Source organism: Aquila chrysaetos, chromosome 9 (genome assembly GCF_900496995.4).
Source record: "Aquila chrysaetos chrysaetos chromosome 9, bAquChr1.4, whole genome shotgun sequence".
NCBI lineage: Eukaryota > Metazoa > Chordata > Aves > Accipitriformes > Accipitridae > Aquila > Aquila chrysaetos.
Window position 1 is genome coordinate 30,685,199 of NC_044012.1, and position 13,739 is coordinate 30,698,937.

A 13,739-nucleotide genomic window follows, 5' to 3' on the forward strand; every position below is an offset into this window, starting at 1 on the left:
TTTGGCTTTACCTATAACCCTAGGGAAGTGATTCAGCCAGAAGTAATGGAGGAGATGGTAGTTTCATGTGTGATTAAACATTTGAATTTGGTTGATGCGCTCCAGTCCCTCATAAATTTCCAGTATCAGGAAGAACATGCTGAAGAATATGATTTACTTTGTAAAATTATGGGAGAGACCTTTAAGAAGCTAAATGCTATGGAGAGACAATTGCAGGTAAAAATAAAACTACATAAAAAACCAGGCGGCTTTTTTTGAGAATAAATGTGTATTAACAGCATTTTAGAAACATAGAAATATAAAATGTACTCGGATTTCTTCTTTTAAGATCTCTTCTACTCCTTAAGATGAACAACTGCAATAAGCGTTATTTTTGTCTCTATTAGAGTGTGGCCGAGCTGGAGCAGAAATGGCAGAATGAGGTAGATGACGCCATGCATGGGAAGCTGGAGAACAATGTCCCATTCTTTTATGATTATCACTTCAATGAGGTAAGCATTGTGGCTGCTGTGTGTGCTCATGCTTCATGCTGCTCTCTCAATACGTGTTCATCCTTTTCCTTCACTTTGTTTAGAGCAAGATGAAAGAATTGGAACTTCTGTGTTCAATGAAAGAAGTTTCTTTTGATGGAAGTGATCTTGAGAATGTGGTCCTGGCATTAAGGTTAGTAGCGGGCTGTGACGTTTACCATTTAGGCAAGGTACTTAAAAAATAGGCAACTTAAAGCAACTGTGGAATTTCAGTGAGTTCCAAAAGTAGTTATGCAGGGTTAAAGTTGCTTACGTACATAAACGCTTATTGAAGTAGGCACTTGAATCTCATTGTACCCTGTGACACCTAATGATGTGAAACAGAAGCTGGCATTAAATGTTTCAAAAACATTTTATGTCTTAATTCCATTGAAGGCTGGTAGACCTATAGAAAGAAAACAATCTTTGGGAGCAGCAACATTCAGATTAACTTCTAACGAGGGATGCAAATACTTTAAAACTTAATTTTCCTGTCTGTCTAGCAATATCTCATTAAATTCTTAGAAACGTTTGTGCTAAATATATTAATATTAGTACCTACAGCTACTAGTACTTACTAACAAATCACTTGTTTATTTCTTTAATTTTTTGTGCTTTCTACTTTGTTGGCATAGAATAGATTGATGCTATATGTATTCTTTAAAATAACCTTTCTCACAGTAATGCTTTATTTCAGAAGGCATTAAAACATAATTGAGTTTGCTTCTTTTATTTTTCCTTTGTAATCTTAGGGAAAAGTTTTTTCAAGAGGTGAATTCACTGATACAGAAGACCTCTCATCCCCTAGCAAAAACAAAGACATTAGTTAAGAGCTTGATGAACAGAGCAGAGCTGTTATTACATGTCACTATTGCAGCACAGTCTGGTATCACAAGAAGTATATCTGGTACTCCTGCAGAGACTCCAGGTATATATCTCATTACCAGCATTGTACTTTTTTTTTTTTTCTTTTTTTCTAAAGATATGATTTATTCCTTTCCTCTCATTTTCTCTCTTTCACTTAAATTAAAATTAAACCATTTTTTTTACTTTTTCAAATTAAATAAGTTCTTTTACAGTGAATGAAGTTGAGTATTTGTTTTCTGATTGCCATAATGATGGTAAATTAAGGTCTGAGTAATAATATCTGGAATTTAAACTTTAGTCTCCTGAATTATTGGGGAAAAAATTGCTTAACCTAATCAAAACAAAACTAACTTGAAACAATACCTGAAAACAGGAAAGTCCTCAGAACTGAATTGCAAGTTCTTGCTTAGACTGTGTTTTCTTCACTCTGTGTTATAGCTTTCACTGGAATGTCCACAGTAATTTTAAAAAAGGTTTATACATAACCTCCTACACCAGGAGTGACATTCTTTCGTATTGTGTAATATTGCAGCCTGTAAATCAGCATCTGAAACAAAAGTGATATCTCACGCAGTGCGTCAGCCCGTCTTCCTTCGCAGTATGTCAGCACCATCTGACTTGGAAATGATTGGTAACGAAGATATCGAGTTTGCTAGATCAAGTCAAAGGTATACAAGGGTTTATTCCACTAAGCTGCTTTGCAACACTGTGGCCTGTGTTCTTAAAATCATCATAAACTTTGCAAGCATAGCATGGTTTTTTTTCATTGGATGAGCTTACTGCTGCCAGATGTAATTATCTGATATTCTCGTAGGCGCCGCCATGTTACCAGCCATAGAAGTAGCTCTTTCACTCTTCTCCAGTCACTGACCATTGAGGATAGCAGAGATAAACCCACGTACAGTGTCTTACTGGGACAACTGTTTGCTTTCATTGGAACGAATCCTGACCAAGCAGTACGTCATTTTAAATGTGCTAAATCATTATAATTTCAAATTCAAACTTTCGCAAAGAAGGGAGGGGTCTTGCTTGTGTCTCATTAACAGAAACAAACAAACAAAATCTCATAGGTATCCAGCAGCAGTTTTCTGCTGGCTGCGCAGACAAGGTGGCGGCGTGGGAATACAAGGAAGCAAGCCCTAGTGCATATGAGGGAGTTGCTGACGGCAGCTGTTCGGGTTGGTGGTGTGACGCATCTTGTAGGCCCAGTGACCATGGTACTTCAGGGAGGACCAAGGTTTGTTTATTTCTATGAAAAATAATTAAATGTTTCAGTCTCTGTAGAAGGTAGTTGTTGTGGTTTAACCCCAGCCAGCAACTAAGCACCACGCAGCTGCTCACTCACTCCCCCCCGCACCCAGTGGGATGGGGGAGAAAATCGGGAAAAGAAGCAAAACCCGTGGGTTGAGATAAGAACGGTTTAATAGAACAGAAAAGAAGAAACTAATAATGATAATGGTAACACTAATAAAATGACAACAGCAATAATGAAAGGATTGGAATGTACAAATGATGCGCAGTGCAATTGTTCACCACCCGCCGACCAACACCCAGCTACTCCCCGAGCGGCGATTCCCCACCTCCCCTTCCCAGTTCCTATACTAAATGGGACGTCACATGGTATGGAATACCCCGTTGGCCAGTTTGGGTCAGCTGCCCTGGCTGTGTCCTGTGCCAACGTCTTGTGCTCCTCCAGCTTTCTCACTGGCTGGGCTTGAGAAGCTGAAAAATCCTTGACTTTAGACTAAACACTACTGAGCAACAACTGAAAACATCAGTGTTATCATCATTCTTCACATACTGAACTCAAAACATAGGACTGTACCAGCTACTAGGAAGACAATTAACTCTATCCCAGCTGAAACCAGGACAGTAGTAAATTGTTTTGTGCAAAGAAAAACCATGAGAAGTGACTAGCTGTGAGGGCTCAAGTTTGCAGAACAAAGCTTGCAACAACCACTTTGGCCCTTGCAGGGTAAAAAGGCAGAAACTTCTAAGAAATGCTTTTGTTTGGCAGTAGATAAACTTTCCTTTCATACTGGGATGATGTGTCCACAGAGATGTATATGGGATATCTTAGTCTCCTGAATTAATTCTAAATTCATGTTAATTAGGTATTGGTGGTAGATTTAGCTGATGCTGTCATCTAAATTTGATAAATATTTTGTAGTTATTTTGTTTGTAGTCAAATTTCAATCATGTCTGAGGTAAAACTAACATACTATCTTGTTTACATATGTTTCATATTAAAACATTAAATGACTTGCAGTTTTGCTTCTAAATCTTCCTTGAGTAATTCTCAATATGTGCTGATTATTTTTTTCTTTTTAAAAGCTATATTTGGAAGTTTGTTTATTTTATTTAACCTAGAAAGCCTACTGTTTCAAATTTCTAACTACCAACAGAATTGAAGAGCTCACGTGTGGTGGGATGGTGGAACAAGTCCAGGAAGCTTTTGGAGAGACTATGACATCTGTGGTATCGCTGTGTGCTCGCTACCCCATTGCTTGTGCAAATAGCATTGGCCTCTTATGCACTATACCTTACACAAGGTATGAAAGTATTTCTTTCAGAAAGGGAAGGAGGACATCCACAGCTGTCCTTATTAGATTTTGCCTCAAGGAGAAGCATTATATAGTATAAATATACTCCCTTTCTTCATAATGAAGAGTATCTGAGAACATCGTCTTAAATTTTCTCAGAATATAGAATTTCATCTGGGAAGGACAAGGGAGAGACAGAACCATCTTTCTGTGAAGTGGAGTCATTAATTGCTGAGTTAACAGCAAGTTCTGGATTTTCGTTGTGTCTGTTGTTAGTGACTGAAAAGTTACTGAAGTAAAATCTGAATTTCTCTTCTCATACAGGAGTGAAGAGAAGTGTTTGGTACGTAGTGGCCTGGTACAGCTTATGGACAGGCTTTGCAGTTTAAGCAGCCAGACAGAATCCAGTTCGAATGAAAAACAGACTAAGAAACAGAAGGTGGCCACCATGGCTTGGGCTGCCTTCCAGGTGCTAGCCAATCGGTGTGTTGAATGGGAGAAAGAAGAAGGTAGGGACACTGCCAAATATATATCTACTGCATGCTTTAGAATTGCCCAAGTGCCTGAGAAGTGGTGTAAATCTATTTAAAACAGGGCATTCACTCACCATGACTTCAGCACTGTGTGGGTTCTTTAGAACCCACAAGTAGATACAAAAATATGTTAATTTTCTTCTTGTTTTTTTAAATTCTAGGTTTTTTTCCTCCTCATGGGAGTGTTTATGTTGCAGATAATTTCAAGTCTGCCACTTGGTTCTGTCTAGACATAACCAGAGAACCTGCAGACCTTGAGTGATCACTTACACATTTCTCCTGTGGTAGGATTCACCCATAACATACATAAACTTACAGCCACGTGGCTATTGGCTAATGGGACATAGATGTTGTATCAGGTTTTATTTTTAATTAAAGATATTTTACATATAAAAGTTTTGCTATAGCAAAACAAAAATATTTTTTACTATTTTCAGCTTATAGATAAGGAATTTGTAGATGTGTACTTTCATTTTTGTTAATTACAGTTGTGTATTCTTGCATTACTTTTAAAGGTGGTTCAACAGAAGCTGTTCACTCTGGTCTGGCTCGCCAGGTCTCCAGCCTTCTTACCAACCACCTTGCACGAGCTACAGAGTGTTGTGGTAACCAAGCTGCAGGAAATGATGCGCTTCAAGATGTTCTCAGTCTTCTTAATGACCTGTCAAGGTACTAGGCCGTGTCTCTGGAGTATTTTTTCCTATGTATGAAAGCAGGTGGGGGTTCTTTGGGGGATTTTTTTTTTTTTTTTTTTTTTTACAGTAGTGAAGGTAAGATAACTTTCAAAGCCATTCTAAAACTTGATTGTAAACTGACACTTACTCAGTCGTAGTTGTTTAATCAATGCTATCAGATTATGTAAGAATTGTTGCAGATAAGGTTTTGCCAGACACTGAAATTTTTTTTAATTACATCTTGTAAAAAATAAATTAATTTGTTTTTAATTCCAACAGCATCATCAAAGAATCCTTTTTTTTTTTTTTTTTTTTTTTTTTTTTTTCTCCCAAACAGCAGTTACCTCATTTTTTTCCCTTTCAGGAGTCACATAGGTAAAGCAATCCTGAGCCAGCCAGCCTGTGTGTCCAAGCTTCTGTCCCTTCTCTTGGATCAGCGTCCTTCTCCAAAGTTGGTCCTTATAATCCTCCAGTTGTGTCGTGCTGCACTGCCTCTCATGAGTGTTGAGGACTGTGGAAATGTGGAATTGCCTCCCTGGAGTTACTCGGTACCCTCTCTGAACAGTGAACAAGATGATCCCAGTGACCCAGCCTCCAAGATTGCCTCTCTGCTGTTGGCAAAGCTGGCAGATTATGTAGTACCAGGTACCAGCATCTTTTTGGTGTCATGCTAATTTGAGAAATTGCCAAGCAAGTCATGTTTCTGCAAGGAGCTTTTGTATTGACAGAAGGCTCAAGTAGGAAAAGGTATATGATATGTCAGTGCTGAAAGATAGGATATTTCTGTGACTTTCCATGTGCCTCTTAATTTAACTGTTCTCAAACTAAGATGTGTGTCACAGTCATGTTTTAGGTGCATCTCGGGTGTGTTAGCATTAGTTTCAAGGGCAAAAAAGTTTGTCAATGGAGCTCATGGTTGTGTGTTTTTTCTTTGTTTTGTTTTTTTCCTTTCTATTTCAAGGATGTCAGACGGTTCTTTCTCCAACTGCCTCTGAGCCAGATACTACTTTGACAAAAGCCAGCCCTAAAAATTCCATAAAAGGTGACAAAGATCCTGGAGAAGAAAGCGAGGCAGTGGATGGTAAACTTTCTATTTTTATTCATAAACGGGAAGACCAGTCGTCCCATGAAGTCCTTCAGCCATTACTAAGGTAATCTTAACTCACTGGATTGGAATTAGCAACCAATTTCGCCAATTCCATTTTTCTTCTTTTTTTAGTGCTACAGCTTAGAAAAATGCATTCTAGACATAATAGTAAATGGGCAAGCAAAATGTCTTCCCAATTTGTTGTGTTTACTGGCAAAATAATAAGATAATGCAAAAACGCTTTATAGAGCTGATGCTGAGCATACTGTTACCTGGATAACAATGCGTGTCACTGTACTGAATTTGTGGTGAGGCAGCAGCAGAAAGAATCTAAGTCCCAGTGCTTCCTGGACTTGCCTGTTTTGTAGAAGACTATTTAGCAATGATGAGAGTAGCAAAGCTGAAACAGAGCAGAGTATACAGAGGTGAGGTATAAAAGGAGGAGGGGTATATGAAGTGTAACATTCTGGTTTTGGCTTGCCTACAAGCCATGTAAGCCACTAGCAAAGGAACATAAAACCATCTTAATCTGTCTGAAAACAATCACATGAAAAATTAGCTACTTAAATGATACTCCCATCAGAAAAATTGAACATTATCTTGTTATGGTATTACAGACTATGTAGGACTAACAAGTAGAACTATCAAAGCAAAATGGCTTTAAAAGCATTGCTTTTAATAATGCATACGCTGGATAATAATTTGCTATTACAGCTTCTTTAGTATTCTTAGTACCCACCTGGATTTTGAGATCTCTGAATATCAAACAGCCAACGTTATCACCTCTTGCATTTTATACTGTTTGTTTCGTCTTCCTCCACTCCAAGTTGGTTTTGAACCCATGCCCTAAAAATTACACTAAAAGGTACAGCTGTTGGGTGTTCTTAGGTGAAAATTTAACTCGGAGCCCTTAGGCATTTGTGTTCATTAAAAGCCAATTTCATTATGCTTCTTTTTGAGGGGGGAAGGGTTAAATTGCTATGCAAATAACTACATTCAACAGTATTAAATTCCTTTTGTAAATTATAGTGCAACTGGTTATGTCCTTGAACTATCAAGTGTTTCTATTACTGTTGAGCAATTCAGTTGCAAGGATTGCTTTCACATAATTTAAAAGCACGCATAATATATTAAATTGGACTGTATAGTTCAACTATTTTTTCCACCAATGAAAACAAAGCTAATGTGTTTTGTTTTCACTTTAATAGTAGCTCAGAAGGTCGTCCATTCCGACTAGGAACTGGAGCCAACATGGAGAAAGTAGTGAAAATGGATCGAGACATGACAAAAGTAAGAAAAGGAATAACTAAAGAATTATTCAACATCGTAAAAATTGGTGGCCAGTCAGAATTCTTGTTTTTTACTGATGTTAAATCCCCTTCGTTAAATGTTGTTTAATTTACAGAACTGTTCAGAAAGATAACTTTATATGTAATGTTAGCATTATATAGTTATTGATGTAAATACAGGGGTAAATGATGAAAAAGAATTTCAGCTAATGCTTCCTCCAACAGTTGTAGGTCATGTTTAAGTCCCTTTAATATTCTGTTTCCTGAAGTATTTAGTGCACATTGATAGTAGAAATTTTAAACCACATATTTCAATTACATGTTCATGTATATTTTCAGACATGTTTTTGAGTATTTGCACCAGAAATACTCATGCATGGTTTTTTGACCAGAGAAGAGAAACTATACTGTTAAGCTAAGAATGGAATCCACATTGATCTCTGATCTCTTTGTAGATGAGAAAAAGCAACAGAGAATTTCTCTTATGACTGTGACTAATACATACACAGGAGGATGTTTTGATGCGTTCTCAGTACTTTTACCTATGGAGAGGGAGGAGAGTTAAATCCATCACATACTGTGGCCAAATAGAGCTAATGTTAGTATTTGTCTTACGTGGCAATTTTATTTGCAGAGTGGCTGCTGTGAAGTTATTACAGAAGAAGCTGCTGCAGCCCTTCGAAAGGCAACTAAGTGGGCACAGTCTGGTCTAATAGTTAGTGTTGGGCCACCCATAGAAACTGTCAATCCAGAAACAACTAGTGGGTTGTCCAGTGGGGACAAAAAGAAGACTGCACAAACATCTATTTGCAGAGAGAGGAATTCTGAGCTTGCCAGGTAGGTCACTTCGATTCTATACTTAGAGTCTAGATTTTGCTTCTCTGTATACCAGTATTTGTAGTTCTCCAGAAATAATCTGGGTGTTCATAAACTTCCCTTTTTTGTGCTGTATATTGTTGTTGACAATTGAAGCTTCTTTTCCTTCTCTTGTTTTGAAATTAATGGGCAAATTGCTTTCTTCTTCTGTATAGGACTGATCCTGTGAGGCCATTCATTAGCGGTCATGTTGCAAACAGCATGGCAGCAGAGGTGATCGCTTTGCTACATAGCTTGTTGATGGCACCAGAATCAAATGCAGCTCAGATATGGACAACAACTGCTGAAAAAGTAAGCAAACACAAGATTAAGTATCAGATTCTACACCAAGCATGTATTAGGTAGTTAAGAGAACTTAATTATTAGCAATTTGCTAAGCTATTTCTTTCTGTCTTACTACTTCTAACACTTCAAACCGGGATGTGTAACTTCATAGAAGCAGCCCTTTCTAGTAGATGGTATCTATCTGACGTCTTGGGGTGAAATAAATAACCAAAAATTGTCCAGCATTAGAGAATGTGTTGTTATTCTGTATTTCACCTGTCATTCTTTTCAGTAATTAATAATGCTGTTTGTTTAGGGAGTTATCTTGCCTTTGCCGGGGAGTTATTCTACCTTTGCTATTCAGTCCTCTGCCATGACGTCTGAGGGTCTAAAGTGTTGGCTGGAAAGTATGGCACATTGCTTTTATGTTCCTCTGAATTCTGTAGCACCTAATCTGTTGCTTAGGCTAAATCCGTGAATGAAGACTTTTGCTAAGATTATATATGTAACTCAGTGATTCTAAAAGTTATTAAGGAATGGAGCCGGCTTTGATGGTGTTCGCACTTCAGAGAACTTAGAATATTTTGAGTTATATAATTCTCTTCAAGAACAAAAATAATTCTTCTGAGACTGTGTGTGGGCTGAAGGCTTGGGGCGTTGGTTTTTGTTTGAATTGTGCTTTGAAGTCATTCTCTGGTATTTTTGTTTCTGTCTTCAGGTTCTGTCTCGGGCTCTGATGTACATTCCACAACTTGGGAAATATGCAGAGAGTATTTTGGAGAATGGGAGTAGCAGTGGAAGGAAACTTGCTAAACTTCAAAGAATTGCTCGGCAGGCAGTAGCTGCCCTTTGTGCTCTGGGTGGCTTTAAGGAGACGATTAAAATAGGTTCTGAAGTTCAGGTAATTCAGCACCATTCACATTTTATATCTTAAATGAGAATTGGTGCTTTTGACGATGTTTTGCCTGCATTGGCATACTTGTGAAGCAGTGTGCAGATGGCCTGCAATTGTGAAGCAGTTGCAATAACACTTGTGGAGACTGCTGTTGTGTGTTATTCCTGCTCCTAAAGCACCCAGCTCTAATTGTGTGTTGAGTTGGTGTGTGGTGTTAAACACTCGGTGTTTCTTGTTTGTAAAGACTTAAATCTTATGCAGGCCTTCTTTGGTTGTAGGTTTTAGGTAAAGGAATAGCAGGAAGCATTGGAGTTGTGGCATCTATTAATGAACAAGAAGGTATAGCAACGGTCAAATTTCCGCCTACCAGTATAGACAGTAGAAAGACCTCTCAAGCATCAGACACATTAACTATTCCATTATCTAGGCTCTGTGTTCCAAGATCTGAGGTACGGTAGTTTTAAGAATCCAATATTAAGTATAATATCAATTATTTATTTTTTTGTCACAGCATACTGGCAGTTAATCTACAGCATGTAAAAAGTCTATTTCATCTTTGATTAAAGATTATTTGTAAAGTTTACCTCATTATTTTAAACATATCTTAACAATACCTATATTTAAGTTCTCATTCAAGTAACATGGATATTCATCTTTTGGTGCTTGAAGATGTTCCATTGCATACTGTGTTGTTTCTCTTGGTTTTGTTTCTATTTTTTCTCTTTTTGACTGGTGTTTGGTGCTGGTTTTGTGATAATACAAAATGAGAATTAACTCCAGGTAATAAAACGCCCTCATTTCTTAGAAACTAACTACTTGAATTTAACTTTTTACCGTGCCCCCCCACCATCAGGCATTGCCTCTTCATAAACTGTCCATTACTGAGAAGGTAGTACAGGCAGTCCAGTCCATGTTGCTTCCTCAGGAGGGAAGTCTATCTATTCACACCTCACTTCCTGCAACAGGAGATGGCTCAACTCCAGTAATGGCAGTGGTCCGGCTTCTTGCTGAAATAAGAACCAGGTGAGTTGTTGGTTTTTGTGTAGCACGTGAGTCTGTTTTGATGCCGTACACAAATGTTCAAGAAAATTGCATGGGTTCTTGTTTTCTTCCTCTATGGGTATTGACATATGACAGCAGGGGACAATGCAAAAATTCTTGTTTGCTTCCTTAAGTACATTTAGCGTCTGGATGTTGTTAAAATGAGTATCAAAAATAAAGTGCCCCCTGTAACACTGACAATGCATTGAGCAAATTCTTCATATAAGTAAGTGTTATGAACGAGGGGAAGGCTGTCATTGTGGAAGTTCCAATGGATAGCTAAGCAACCAGACATAGATCAGTCGGCGTGCTGTCTTTTAAATTAGTCTTGAATTCAATTCACGTGAAGACAACTTTGAATTCAGCGTATACTTTTGTAATACTTTAAATATATTATTTTTCCATTAAGAGCATGCCTGGTGATGGCTCAGCTGTTAGAAGATAGCTCATTCTGTGAAGAATTCATTCAACAGTGTCCAGCTGCTGTAGAAGTTCTTAATTTGGTAGCTCAGGAGTGCAGTCCTGGTAGGTATTCAACATGTTCTTGCAGCTTCATTGTCATATTTGGCTCAGAGACATAACAGCTTTTAAAATCATTTCAGTGGTTTGTCTTCCAGCTACTTAAGAGTTTGATAGCTAGCACAGTACAGCATGTCTTGTCGTAGCTGCAGAGCTGTTATTTTAAGAGTAGCTAATAATCAGACTAAATAATTTTAAACATTAGGCATAAATTTTAGGTCAGAACATGGGTATCCTACGCATCACAGAAGATGCAAGTCCTGGGACTAGCTCTCTACTGCTATGCTTCTGAACCCTCTCCACTTTTCTTGCTTCCAGTATAACCAATTCTGTATTCCTTGACATTATCATTTATATGTTTTCTTTTTATGACCTCTTTGCTGTTTTTTTGCAATGCTTTCTTATATTTCTTATGATTGAGCTCTTGATTTCCTTCCCTCTTGTTTAAGGATAAGCAGTGGGCCCAGCAGAAGTCTTAGTTCAAGGGCAAGTTTTAGGAACATGTCAGAGCCTTTCAGTGGAGGAAAAATGGCTGAAGCAAAGGATGTTAGGGTAGGAATCAAGTGGATTTCAGTATGATCTCCAGTGTAAAAGGGAGCGTACTGATTTTTTGACAGTAGGCATAAATTCTTTTGACTTCCTGCTTTTGCTGGGTCATAAAGTTCATTTTAGTGAGCAAGTTTATATCTTAATTAACATAACAATGTCTTTGCTAACCAAATATAAATCAAACATGAGGAAAACAAATGCTTGTATACATTAGATTTTGTCCTTAATTTTGTTGATTGGGAAAGTGAGACTATTTGATCAGATCTCTGAAAATGCAAATGTCATATTTGTTTCAGTTTACCAGTATTAAGATTGCATTGTTGGATTCAAGTAACTAGATTTGCTTGGAACCTCATTACTTGGCTTGGTTTGTTGTTGCAGGGGAGAGGCTCCTTGTTGTAGAAATGCAGTGTGAAAGGTTACGAATGTTGTATCGTGACTGTGCTCGACCTCCCCCTCCTCCACTTCAAGCAGACAGAAGACAGGTGAGCACAGAAATGGTGCTGAGTCTTCTGTCCCTTGCAAATGAAGCCAGCCACTGAGTGCAGAGGGTCTGCCTGTGGTGTTGGAGCCAAACTGGTTGGATTCTTATTTAAACATTTCATTTAATATGAAATTCCGTAATGGGATGTGGTCTGTTGTGGTTGCAGTTGTGGTAGTTGCATGTGTTGTGTTAAACATGCACTTCATAAATGTGTCATTAGATTTCAGTAGATGACTTCAACTGTCACTGGTAGAATGAAATGCTCTGTTGCTGTTTGTAGCCGAAAGAAATCACCTGGAGCCCATCAAGAGTGTTTCCCCCTGTGCGAGCATGCATGTTTTCATCGCATCTCACAGCTGTGACCTTTTTGGCTGATCCTAGCGCAGGTGGGGGACTTCCTCGGGGCACATTTATCTATGCCACTTCACCAGTTCCAGTACAGGTAAGAACTCACAACTGTACATCAGTTTGTCATTTAATATTCAATAGTGTGTGAAAAGAAAAAGACAACTTTCTATTTTACCTATATTTTGTAAATAATTTTTTAAAAATTATTACTATTTTTATTTCTAGGCACCATCATTCTACTGGGAAATTGAAATAGTTTCCTATGGAGATACAGATGATGACACTGGACCAATAGTTTCCTTCGGATTTGCTACAGAAGCAGAAAAACGGGATGGTGCTTGGACAAACCCCGTGGGCACCTGTCTCTTTCACAAGTACGTTGGAGAAGTACATGAAAAATCATGGTCTTGCTCCCTACATTTGTGTGCTTCTTAGGGAGGAGTATTGTGAGCCCATTGTAGTAGGCAACACGTATGTTTTAATTGAAATGTTAAAATGATGAACTAGAATATCTCCTTATCAAAATAAGGAGAGTTGAGTTGCCTTTTGTCAGTATCACAGCTACCTAGACTCCAGCTGGTAGTGAGTTGTAATCCTTATTTGTTTCAGTGCTCCTCTTAATTTTCTTCTCGTGTTAACTTTGCAGCAATGGGCGAGCAGTGCATTACAATGGCTCCAGCTTGCTACAGTGGAAGAGTGTTAGATTGGATGTGACTCTTTCTCCTGGTATGTAACAGTACAGCTACCTTGCTTATCTGGTAAATCAGAAAATTGCCTAAATGTAAGGGAAACAGTGGATGAGAAAACAGATTAAATCCATGTTCTTCTTCTGGTGATTGTATTCTTCTACAGGTGATGTAGCAGGAATTGGATGGGAAAGAACAGAAGGAACTCCACCCCCTCCAGGGCAGCCAGCTAAAGGCAGAGTTTATTTTACGTATTGTGGGCAGCGACTTGGGCCATATCTAGAAGATGTCTCTGGTGGAATGTGGCCAGTTGTCCACATTCAGAAAAAGGCAAGTTTTTAACAGAAGTACGTTGTTTGGTAGATATTCTTTCAGAAATATTAAAAACATTATATAGAAAGTATTGAGCCTGCTTACCTATCTATAAAAAAGTAGAGTGATAGTTTTTACCTTTATTGAGTTAGGTTGAGGTATTTGATTACCCTTCCCAGGTGCATATATGTTTTTGTCACTATTTTGAACTTTTTCTGCCCATTAAGACATTAATGTGCTTGATGAGATGGCATTATTCTGTA

At 38.1% G+C, this 13,739-nt stretch overlaps 1 protein-coding gene across 4 annotated transcripts in view; it reads left to right on the forward strand.

The window, feature by feature from the left end:
- Positions 1-13,739, forward strand: part of HECTD4 (HECT domain E3 ubiquitin protein ligase 4) — a 79,459-nt gene that overhangs the window by 39,823 nt on the left and 25,897 nt on the right. For all 4 annotated transcript variants that reach the window (XM_030026044.2, XM_030026046.2, XM_030026045.2 and 1 more), the window contains exons 26-49: positions 24-216; positions 387-491; positions 575-663; positions 1,262-1,437; positions 1,909-2,044; positions 2,191-2,332; positions 2,447-2,613; positions 3,782-3,928; positions 4,244-4,428; positions 4,968-5,121; positions 5,491-5,771; positions 6,088-6,277; positions 7,422-7,503; positions 8,137-8,339; positions 8,534-8,669; positions 9,361-9,543; positions 9,816-9,986; positions 10,391-10,560; positions 10,988-11,103; positions 12,028-12,131; positions 12,411-12,572; positions 12,704-12,852; positions 13,125-13,204; positions 13,331-13,494. In XM_030026044.2, coding sequence (XP_029881904.1) covers positions 24-216; positions 387-491; positions 575-663; positions 1,262-1,437; positions 1,909-2,044; positions 2,191-2,332; positions 2,447-2,613; positions 3,782-3,928; positions 4,244-4,428; positions 4,968-5,121; positions 5,491-5,771; positions 6,088-6,277; positions 7,422-7,503; positions 8,137-8,339; positions 8,534-8,669; positions 9,361-9,543; positions 9,816-9,986; positions 10,391-10,560; positions 10,988-11,103; positions 12,028-12,131; positions 12,411-12,572; positions 12,704-12,852; positions 13,125-13,204; positions 13,331-13,494 — 3,685 coding nt within the window. The remainder of the gene's footprint in view (positions 1-23; positions 217-386; positions 492-574; positions 664-1,261; positions 1,438-1,908; positions 2,045-2,190; positions 2,333-2,446; positions 2,614-3,781; positions 3,929-4,243; positions 4,429-4,967; positions 5,122-5,490; positions 5,772-6,087; positions 6,278-7,421; positions 7,504-8,136; positions 8,340-8,533; positions 8,670-9,360; positions 9,544-9,815; positions 9,987-10,390; positions 10,561-10,987; positions 11,104-12,027; positions 12,132-12,410; positions 12,573-12,703; positions 12,853-13,124; positions 13,205-13,330; positions 13,495-13,739) is intronic.